Source organism: Physella acuta, unplaced genomic scaffold, assembly GCF_028476545.2.
Source record: "Physella acuta isolate Inbredline_101_S28 unplaced genomic scaffold, ASM2847654v3 ptg001168l, whole genome shotgun sequence".
Classification (NCBI taxonomy): domain Eukaryota; kingdom Metazoa; phylum Mollusca; class Gastropoda; family Physidae; genus Physella; species Physella acuta.
The window spans coordinates 27893-40000 of record NW_026732685.1 but is presented as its reverse complement, the minus strand read 5'-3'; the positions used below and the strand labels follow the sequence as shown (position 1 = coordinate 40000).

The following is a 12108-nucleotide window of genomic DNA, read 5'->3' as shown; positions in this document are numbered from 1 at the left end:
TAATTTTATATGAATAAATATTATTTCATATTTAAAGCTATTTATTTTAAATAACAAATCACATTTATTTACCTAGTCCTAATCAAATAATAAAATATTGAAATAAAAAGGTAGTGGCTCTTTAAAAACTGGACATTTTGTAAATTGTAACTTTTGGCTCCTCAGTCTCAAAAGGTTGCCGACCCCTGCACTAGTGGAATTGATTGGTAATAGAGAACTGAGAACGCAGGTGATGAAGTATTGTAGTTTTGGAGTTCGGGAGTATTGATTCTTGTGGTATTAAGGTATCGAATCATATTGATTGTTAAAGTGTAGCAGTAGATCCAGGGAAATCGTTGTTGATTGGGAGTACCGTTTGTAGATCTTGGTGAAGTTAAACGAGTTGGTGTCGTAGTTCTAGTGCATCGAGTCTAGTTATATTTAAGTATCGAAGTTTGATATGTGTTGTGAATGTAGTAGATTAACCTTATCGAGTAGTCGAGTTTATCGCTCGTAAGTTGATTTCAATTCAGGAAGGAACACACTACAAAGAAAGGTAGGCGTTCTCTAGCTGAAAAATCTTGTTTTTTAGGAATCTAAATTACCACTATTAAAGTATTAATATAAAATATTAAATAGGATGAAATTTATAACTAACCGTAAACTTTTTTTTTCAAATTATAATTTTTTAATATTTAATCAATATTTCTAGCAATGTCGAAATCAGGTACCCATTTGATTTTTTGAAAGACGTCCCTTGATTAAAGGGATCCAAAATTTTATTTTATACTCTAGGTAAGTATACTCAAGTGAAGTTGTCATCAAAATTGAACAGAAGTATGTTATAATAAAGCTACATTTTCGGACTTTCAAACAAAACCTACGATTAGGTATTCAATTAGTAAAATATATTGTTTTTACAAGCTTTCATAGCTAATTTAAAAGTTTTTTTATAATTATATACGTAATGAACTTTAAAGTGTTTGATTGTGTTTTTCAAACATGTCTTAGTTACACTTGATTAATTTAGCTATTCTTGTGAAAGTTATTTCCCTTGAATAAAATTTTGGAATTTGGATTTTCAAATGGGAGATAATTCGTTGCTTAACTTTACATTCATTTCAAATTCCTGCACCTTAGGTTGACCGCTAACATATAAATACAACTTTAAGTTATTATTTGCTATTGTAAAAATTATATAGAGCTTAAGTTCTAAACAAAATAGTTTGGTAGGTTTTTTTTAAGCATTATTAGGTTGAAAAACAAATACATCAGTTGCCGTTGTAGATTGCAATACTTAATATGAGCCGACATACAGTCTTAGTCGTAAATTAAACATCTAATTAATTGTCTTTTCATATTTTTCACCCTCTCCTAAAAGATTCATATATAACAATTTTAGGCTGGAATCTATCATTTATAACCTTTTATTTTTCAAAAACAAAAAAAATCGTTATATAATCATACAATATAGACATTTTACAATTATAAATACAGGCAGTCAAGCTTAAAACAGGTACGTTCCTTTTTGGAACTCACCTTGGGAGGTCTGAGAGCCCAACACGACAGGAACTGTGTTTTTTTTTAAAGTGTTTTTTCCCCAGACTTTTTTTCACATGGGAGGGGAGGGGGAGCACTCAAAATTTTTCTAAGGGGGGGAGGGGGAGCACTCAAAATTTTTCTAAAGGGGGGAGGGGGAGCACTCAAAATTTTTCTAAGGGGGGGGGGGAGCACTCAAAATCTTTCTAAGGGGGGGGAGCACTCAAAATTTTTCTAAGGGGGGGGGGAGCACTCAAAATTTTTCTAAGGGGGGGGGGGGAGCACTCAAAATTTTTCTAAGGGGGAGGGGGAGGGGGAGCACTCACAATTTTTCTAAGGGGAGGGGAGGGGAGCACTCAAAATTTTTCTAAAGGGGGGGGGGTGTGGGGCGGCTATGTCGTAAAGTACAAAATAGGCTCGTGGACTTAGCAACAATTTCAATAAAATGTGATAACGCTTGCAAACTGGAATTGAAGGAATTAGTACAAACTTTTGAGACGAAGGATGCAAGTAAAATTTGATTTTGATGTCTACATGTAGCCTATGCAATTAATAATAAATTAATATGTCACTTTTAATTAATTGTTTTCTTATACATATGTTTTAGTAATTAATTTGTGTGAAAGGGGGCGTTTTAAGAAGTTTTGCCAAGGGCGCTAAATAACCTGGCGCCGGTCAGGGGAAGACCAAGGATCTCAGCCCAGGTACCGAACTGGTGGTTTCTGGTCAGAGATCTAGGACATGAGGAGATGTGAGGAGGGTTTGGAGGAGTGGGGGGGGGGGAGGGGGTGGAGGGGATGTCACACATTTTTTTACTGTAATGCTGGCATCCATATTGACATTATAAAAAGTAAGACAACTTTTGTTTAAATGTAGATTTTGAACAACAAAAAAAAAGAAAAATTTACTAATAATATTTTTTGTTTTTATGTCTGTTTTAAAAACATGTTCCACCTTTGTGTCTTTTAGTTCAGAGGTTAATCATAATGACCTACCCTCAACATACATTAATTTGCAACATTACACATTGATGGGTACCTGATTTATATGCCAAGGCCATAGAAATAGGTGAACTCTGCTTCACCTGATCCAGTGACCGTCGAGTAAGACAGTAACCTTACTTCAATACAAGTAATTTGATTTGTTTAAATAAATCAATCAACAAAAATTATTTAAAAATAATTTATTTTCATGTTTCTGAAAGCCATCTTCCAGATTATACATTAATTGCAAACTACGGCAAAGCATTACAAAAAACAGGATTTATTCATATAAAAATATAAATGTTCAAATACAAGTATTCAATGTTTTATAACACGCTAAAATCTACAATTAACTAATGAAGATAGTAAGAAAGACATTTCAATATAAATAACACTCTCATTCAAATATGTAAAACATGCTTTTACTATTTTCCCTTCTAGTTTAGTGTTGTTATTTATGAAGCCCCCAAAAATAAACATTGGCGTCCCTTGGGGGTGCGTCTGGTGGTGGTTTTGAAACCCCGGGGCCTAGCACCAGGTGTCACCAACGTGGTGACATAGCTAGCCCATATCTAACCAAAACAATATTTTAACTGCACACACTTGAAAAAAAAACCAAGTTTATAATTTTTTTTTACGAGGACTTATAATGAATTTTAGATTCAGTTAACAGTTATAAACTATCGTACTCTAACTTTTTAAAAACAATAGTACAAACACTAAACATGCTTGAAGAATAGTTTAATGAAACTGAAATGGAGAAGTTAAAAATGCTTAATATGTACAGAACGGACGATGATATTTAAAATGGTGTAAACATTATTTTTACACTTCACATCAAGTAAAAAGTTAAAACTGGAGTCAGTTTAAAAACCCTGTGGTTCACACTTTACATCAAGTAAAAAGTTAAAAACCCTGTGGTTCAAGATGCAGATGGATAAGGATTTGACTGAGTATATGTTGTGTATGTGTGTGCGTTTGTGTGAGTGTGTGTGCGTTTGTGTGTGTGTGTGCATTTGTGTGTGTGTGCATTTGTGTGTGTTTGTGTGTGTGTGTGTGTGTGTGCGTTAGTGTGTGTGTGCGTTAGTGTACGTGTGAGTGTGTTTGTGTTTGTGTGTGTGTATGTGTGTTTATGTCTAGAATAAAACCAGAGATCTACTACACATTGCAAAGACAGAAATCTTCAAAAAAACTCACAAAGACACTTATTCCCAAAAACACATGTTTGCAAAAAAAATAAATAAATAAAAAAAAATCACTCATTTCCAAAAACACAAATTCCCAGAAACAAATAGGCCTACTCCAAACACACTTATTTTTCACAATGACACATTCCCAAAATCACGCATTAACAAACCCAATAATCTTCTAATAGCACAATACATGAGTATCTCTAATCAACATAATGCAGGTAATCATCTCCATTGACTTAACGTAATAGAAACCACCACACTAACTAGACAGGGCAGTGTCCTCAGATGTAGAGTTCTAGCTGAGTTTAAAATATTCGTTGTCAATGGATCGTATGGGATTTGACCTTCTGTTGAGAGATTAAAAATAGTCATTTTAATTACAGCAGTAATTTTAAAACATATTTTAATAGACATTAAGTTTTAGAAAATACATTTTGATTTTCAAAAACATGGAACACGTAATAGAAAACAATGTTGGAGAAATAAGTATTTAAAATCCACGTAGATCTAATAGACTCAAAAGAGTTTGTAGTCAGAGTTCCAGAATATAGTTCATTTAAACATCGGATAACAGCATCATTTGGTACAGCCGTTTGTACAGTGTCCAATTACCTACACAACCGTCCACTCACACAACCGTCCACTTACCTACACAACCGTCCACTCACCTACACAACCGTCCACTCACCTACACAACCGTCCACTCACACAACCGTCCACTTACCTACACAACCGTCCACTCACCTACACAACCGTCCACTCACACAACCGTCCAATCACCTACACAACCATCCACCTACACAACCGTCCACTGACCTACACAACCATCCACTAACACAACCGTCCACTCACACAACCGTCCACTCACCTAAATAGCCGTCCAGACCTATACGACCGTCCACTCACACAACCGTCCACACACCTACACAACCGTCGACTCAACTATGCGACTGTCCACTCACACAACCGTCCATTTACCTGTTTAACCGTCCACTCACCTAAGGTAAAATAGACATCCGGGCTCTTCTTCCCGTCCCCTCCTATACTGTACCCCAACACTCGCACCGAGTAGATGACGTTTGGCTCCACCCCATGCAGGACCCCAGTTCCCGACCGGTCAAATATGGCTATTCTGGCTGTTCTAATATCCTCCCTCACATTCCACCACCAGGCCTAGATGAGTGAATGGATGAAATAACAAATTTTATAATGAAGGTTTTTATTGATAAAAAAATAACATGGTACTTCTTGTTCTTAAAAACGTAGCTTTTGATTAGAACGAAAGACGGCTTGACGTGTACAAAACATGGTCTGGATTTAAAACTTATTGTTCGAAAAAAAACAACCTGGACATTATAGTGTGAGTAAACTAACACAAAAAAAAAATTAAAAAATCGAAATTTTGTTCTGGGCAGCTTTAAAAAAAAATTGTTTATTCTAAAGCATTTTATTTTCACTTTTTAATATGCCAGAAATATATTATTTAAGTTTTTGTGTTTGCTGATACCATGAATAAAACAAAAAGACTTGCCTAAATTATAACGTCTATTGAAAACACTAAACAACATATACTATCAACACAGCCAAAATAACAAGGACCCAACACTCCTGAATTGGACGGCGGGGCCGAATAAGTACCAATTCCGAATATCTGAAATACTCAATAGTTGATAGAAAACTACTCATTCGATATAATACTTATTTACGAAATTTCGTCAACCTAATTGAAACGCAACTAACGCTCGCCCGCACACACTAACACACACACACACACACACACACACACACACATTCATACAGGCAAGATTGAAAAACTAAACTTTTCTGGCTCAAGAAGATAATAAAACGTCAAAATTTGTCAAACACCCCATTTTAAATTTACCCGAAAGTCTCCAATCAAGTTCGTAAAAATGTCCCTGAGTTCACCCAGCTCTAATGGGTACCTGACTCACGTTAGGCGGCTGGGCATAGCACTGACCATACTTTCTCTTCACATGCCTAGATCACAGAAACAGGTGAACTCTGCTACGACGAAGCCTAGTCACACCCCCCTACGAGAAAAAAACTAGACCCACCCCCCTCCCCCCATCTACGAGAAAACCTTGCCACACCCACCTTGTAGCCAATAATCGTCTCCTCCCCTAGGTGGACGACCACGCCCCTCCACGTTAGACGGACACTCTCGTTGCCGTGGGAGGAGACGGTGACAAACTCCGGGTAGTAGCCAGGTGCTGGGGAGAGTCCAAAACATACAGTACATACAGTGGTAGCCTCTTCTTCTTCTTCGTTCTTAATTTTAGTGTTAGAAGGGATCCCCTCAAACACAATTAAGTATACGTGTCAACTAGTTATGCTGGATAATTGTAGGGTGGGGGGGAGGCAGATTTCTGTATAACCAGAAGGAAAGAGATTCAAGAACATGAACCCACCTCTCAAATTTAAATTAAAATTGTAATTATCCGTCTTGGGCCCCATCCCGGCGTGGTTGATGAACTGGATGTTAAAACAGTAGTGGCCCTCCGGTTCCATGCCAATCAGCAGACCAGTGGAGGCGTCGCCATAGAAACGGTTAAACAGAGCCTGGTGCTCGTTGATCCCCAGGCATAGGGTGGTCGGCTCCTCCCAGTAGTTCACCTGTGAACAAAACATCGCTTTGTTTATCCTGGGGTAAGTAAGTAGGGTTCCCTTTCAAATCTGATGGTCTTTAGGGCGAGTGAAGTGAGTTCACTTGTTTCTGTGATCTCGGCATATAGATAGTGTAGTCAGCACCATGCCCAGCCGCCTTTACTTTCCCTAACGTGAGTTAGGTACCCATCAAAGTTGGGTGGACTCAGGGACGGTCTACTGGCTTGAACCCGGATTCGAACTCGAGACTTACGGGTTAGCAGTCCAGCTCTCTACCGCTAGCCGACTCCGCCCCTATGGTGTTGTACATAGCTTAAATCTGATATACCCGAACTTGTAAATGCGTTGTATGTCCCACACTTTTTCATATTTTTTGTTAGAGTAAATGTAAATTGTGAAGTGGAAAGGAGAAATTTTTATGGCATTTACCACAAGTTTGTATGGGGCCGTATGGCTTAGCGGTAGAGTGCTAGACTGCTAACCTAAAAGTTTCGCGTTCGAATCTGGGTTCAAAATCATAAGAATGTCCCTGATTCCACCCAGCTCTGGCGGATATCTAACGCACAGTAAGTAAAGTCTACTGGGTATAGTGTTGACCACGTTATTCAATCATGTTGCCAGGTCACATAAACAGGTGAAATCCACTTCACTTGCCCCATAGACCGTCAGGTTCGAAATGGAACTTTAATTTTTTTACCACAAGTTTATAACACTCTCAGTGCTCAGAACATATCTTCATATTTTGGGATATTTAAAAAGAAATTATTTGGAACATGTTGGGAAAAGTTGTGGGAGGGAGGAAGGCATGACATGACACACTGGTAGACGTCAACCACTTGACACTCCCGTACTAATGTACCCCAAATTGACGTAATTGCATAGACGTTCAAATAAATACATTGTTAAAATTTTAGTCTTTGGCTACCTGTTATCACATCAGTATTATATATTATGAACTGACCACCACTTGACAACGTGGTATAAACCTGTACAAATTGGCAACCATATAGTTATCTGGTAGAAGCTTACCACCACATAAGTAGGCCTACCTGTGCAAACTGACCACCAACTAACTAACCGTCCGAACTAACCACACAAAACTACCTTGTACAAACTGACCACAAATAGCTACCTGGTACGAACTGACCACCACCTAACTACCTATACAAACTAACCACCACATAACTACCTGTATAAACTGACCACCACATAACTACCTGTATAAACTGACCACCACATAACTACCTGTATAAACTGACCACCACATAACTACATGTACAAACTAACCACCACCTAACTACCTAGTACAAACCAAACTGACCACCACTTAAATACATGTATAAACTGACCACCACATAACTACCTTGTACAAACTGACCACCACATAACTACCTGTACAAACTGACCTGATAAGCAAAGACCGTCCCCCTAGCGGCCTCCCGTGTGTTAGGTACAGGCTCCCACGACACAGTAGCTGCTGTCCCATTGATGACCTCAAAGGAAATGGACGTTGGCGTCAGGTTGGGCACTGGAAATAAATATTTATAATATAGACAAGCTTATAAATAAATACATAAATAAACAAATAAATAAATAATAAATAAATAAATAAATAAATAAATAAATAAATAAATAAATAAATAAATAAATAAATAAATAAATATATATATATATATATATATATATATATATATATATACATATATATAGGCTATTTATCTTTTTAGTACCATTAACTAAACACTTATGGGCCAATGATTGATCAAAATAACATAACCTTCTGACTAATCGCTCAACGAACTTCATTCTATAAGAGACCCCAATATTACCGTATGATTTCATAACCACTGGGCAACCATCTTATCCCCCTACCCTCAAGAAAATATCATTTGGCCCTCTGAGTATTTGATCTGAGCACTCTACCTTCACCCCCCCTCCCCCCCCCCCCCTCCCCTTGAGCTACTTACTGTCTTCCGCCGAGTAGACGATAGCTACAGTAGAGTTAGGTCCCCTGCCCTTGTCATTCACGGCTTGAACTTTGACCTCGTAAGGTGTGTAGTAGAACTCTACTCCAACTACAACATGAAGGTATGTGTCCTGAATTTCTACTGGCTGTAAAAAACGCTTGTTAAAATTAGCATGCTGGGTATTTATTTCATTCTTTAACTTTTTGCTCAAACAATCCAATATTTTTGGGTTTTTATTTGTTTTAACTTAAAACAGCCTACGATTTTCAAGAATAAAATTAAACCCACAATTTTTGTTATAGTTTCAAATAAGCTTACATTGTTTCATTTTAAATGCTACATATTATTTTATTGAGAAACCTTAAAAAAATAGTTTATAGTTAGAAAAGTGATGACAGTTTAACGAGAACACAAAATTGAAGTCTACGCCGTCGTGTAAGAAATAATTTAAAAAATAACCAAACTGTTTTATGGTCAAACGTTTTTCTAATGTATGAAATGTCTTGGTTACTAAAAGTGTCTCATTTAAACAGGAGTATTCAGATTTACATGAGGACTATAGGTTACCGGAAGACTCTAATTTACAGAAGTTTACATTACATAAAAAGTCTAATTTACAGGAGTCTACATTACATAAAGAGTGTAATTTACAGGAGTTTACGTTTATTAAAGAGTCTAATTTACAGGAGTCTGTTACATACAGTCTAATTTACAGGAGTCTATGTTACATACAGTCTAATGTACAGAAGTCTATGTTAAATAAAGTCTAATTTACAGGAGTCTGTTACATACAGTCTAATTTACAGGAGTCTATGTTACATACAGTCTAATTTACAGAAGTCTATGTTAAATAAAGTCTAATTTACAGGAGTCTACGTTAAATAAAGTCTAATTTACAGGAGTTTAGGTTAAATAAACAGTCTAATTTACAGGAGTCTACGTTAAATAAAGTCTAATTTACAGGAGTCTACGTTAAATAAACAGTCTAATTTACAGAAGTCTATGTTAAATAAAGTCTAATTTACAGGAGTCTATGTTACATAAAGTCTAATTTACGTGAGCAAGGCTACACGAGGAAGCTTAGCTTTGGTAGGAGTTTAAGTTATATCAAGAAAAATGTAACTAGAGCTTCTATGTGTGGGTATCATTAACTGACGAATACAACACTATACGGTTAGGTTTGAAAAGTTTATGGTAAGTTTTAGGCTTGTACAGGAAGTGGATGTGTCAAAACCGAAACTTACTGTTTCCCATTTTCGACTACTTCCTCCTTCTGTTTGTCTCCGGTAGTAGGGGATGTATCGGACGTTCGGCCCGCCCCACGCGCTCCTGGGTAGAGGCTAGGTGTGTGAGACCAGAGGTTTAGCGTTAAACGATGCTAAATTCGTCATGTAAACATTAGCTTAATAACTCATTGAATTAACCTCAACGTTTGGTGATTATCACAAATAAATTGACGTAGCATAATATGTACTCCAATGGTAAGCTTAAAAATCTTAACCATATAAAGATAATTATTTAAAGCTACTATTAAAGGCACTCAAGTAATCATAAGACAAAACTCATATCTTCAACACATCAACTCACATCAAATACCATATTTCTTTAGCAACAATAAAGCGTGAAAATAATCGCTTCAAGAAAATATTTTTAAATACTAAAAAAAAAAAGAAAAAAAGAAAACCAGTAACCTACATTCCAAGTAATAATCAGCTGTCCCACACTTCCGCCCCCACCCCCAACATTTGTTGGAGCCTCTATAGGGGGGGCTGATACTATGTAATACGATTCTGGAACAAAAGTAATAGTTGTATACTAAATAAAAATCAAAGCATATATTAAACAACACTTCGCTGAAATATATTAGTTTTAAATTACTTTCATTGAAACCAAGAACGATTTCATGCGAATCTCTGTCAGATACTTTGTTCAGAAAAGGCTCTCTTTCTTTCTCTGACTCTTTCGTTTTTCTTTCTGTCATTCTACATATCTCTCTCTTTATCTTTGACTCTTCTTCTCCAACTTTCTTGTTTCTCTCCGTCTTTATCTCTCTCTCTCTGTCTCTAGCTGTCTTTCTCCCTGACTATCGTCTTTTTTACCATGTTTCTCACTGCTTTCTTTATCTTACTCTCACTATCTATCCGTCTTTCCGTTTTTCTGTCCGTCTTGTTTGTCTTTCACTGTCTCTGTCTCATATTGTCGACTGCTAGCACCCATCCCAGGTCACCACTTCACTCTAGGTCTATCACACCACAATAATAAATACATCAATGTTATATGTGATACAAATGGTGCTTTTTGGCGAGAGAGACGGAATAATTAAACATCTGCTTCATACATTTCTATCCTTCTTTGAAAAGTGTCCGGAATTAAGTATTCAAATATTCAGTTTCCCTTCAGATCAGTGCTGACGTAGAGAAATCTAACGGAAAGGGTCCAGATAAGGTCCAGAAAGGGTCCGGAAAGGGTCCAGACTCAACATTTTAAAGTGACACCCTAGTTTTAATAATTAACCCTACCCCCACCCCTACCTAACACAAGGATAATATTTTTTTTTTCAATTTCAGTTAAAATTAATACGCCGATTCTAGCCGGAAAAATATACGCATGTGTAGTGGAAACTACGACTTTCCTTCGTCGCGATGTTTACAATGATACTGCGCATGCATGTGTTTACAAACAAACCGCAGAACCCTAACCCTAACCCTAACCCTAACCCTAACCCTAAAACTAACCCTAAAACTAACCCTAACCCTAACCCTAACCCTAACCTTAGCTCAGCTAATTAAGGTAGAACTATCTTTTGCCGACCAGATCGAGACGCTGGGGCGAAAAATCTTTTTCCGAGTAGTGACTTCGAAATTCAAAACCCTGACTCACGGTAAGGTCCGGTGCTGGGCTCTCCGTAGCCCGTCTGGTCGTTACCAGCACTGACCCGGAAATTGTAGCCAGTGCCGGGAGACAACCCCTCCTTGATGTCGAACTTCCGCCAGGTGGGGTAGGCTTCGATGTTTGTGTCTTGTACTGACACACCTGATCAGGGATGGATAAACCAGTGATGCCAAGCATAAAAAAATGAAATGATTCCAGACATATAAAAACTATAATTTTTTAAAAAGAAGTAGTGAGTAGTTTAGTTCGGGTGAAGCGGGTTTAGGGTTGGGTGTTTCAATAAGCCTTGAAATAGAACAGTACAACCACAATGACTCATCACATAATTGAACTTAAATGAATGAGAATCTAAATCGAAAAGCTAAAACATTCACATTTCTTTAGCCATAAACGTAAGTAGGCCTACCCAACTAAGTCCTTCGATGACAGTTTAACCTTTAACCTTTTAAGATCCTTGACCTTTACATGTTGCCATTATTATTGATTTAATAGTATTCGCGACAAAACGGTTATTTTATGTGTCTGGATCACGCTATTTTAACACCGATTCGAGGCAGGTACTTATTAAAGCTGAGTCGACTCAGCGTCATCTTTAAGGTCTAAAGTTAAAAATAGAAGATCGACCCCTAAGGGTTTCTTTATAACACTCTACCACTGAACCATATATACCAACTTTTGTTGTTATCATACACGATACTACAAAAACGTTTTTTGTGTTGCTGTTTATTTTTACCTTCTTTAAGAATTTTCCACTCCTGGTCATACTGTGACAAGTACTCGATGCTATATTTAGTAACAGGGTATCCCCTGACCTCGCCATCATGCCACCACAAGGCGATGTTGTCTGCTAGCTGCCCCAGGGTTTTGTCGATGGGCTTCACGTGGACACCCATGGGCTCGCCCGGGGGGCCTGGGTACATTCGTTACAAA

The 12108-nt window shown here is 37.3% G+C and overlaps 1 protein-coding gene across 1 annotated transcript in view; it reads right to left on the bottom strand.

Moving 5' to 3' along the window:
- Positions 1–2788: 2788 nt before the first annotated feature.
- LOC131956674 (contactin-like) overlaps positions 2789–12108 on the bottom strand; it is a 32888-nt gene continuing 23568 nt past the window's right edge. Inside the window, exons 19-28 of the mRNA XM_059321217.1 lie at positions 11912–12088; positions 11167–11319; positions 9982–10076; positions 9531–9626; positions 8287–8431; positions 7726–7847; positions 6124–6328; positions 5810–5925; positions 4693–4867; positions 2789–4041 (exon numbers count right to left, since the gene is read on the bottom strand). Of these exons, the coding sequence (XP_059177200.1) occupies positions 3917–4041; positions 4693–4867; positions 5810–5925; positions 6124–6328; positions 7726–7847; positions 8287–8431; positions 9531–9626; positions 9982–10076; positions 11167–11319; positions 11912–12088 (1409 nt within the window). The 3' untranslated portion in view covers positions 2789–3916. The remainder of the gene's footprint in view (positions 4042–4692; positions 4868–5809; positions 5926–6123; positions 6329–7725; positions 7848–8286; positions 8432–9530; positions 9627–9981; positions 10077–11166; positions 11320–11911; positions 12089–12108) is intronic.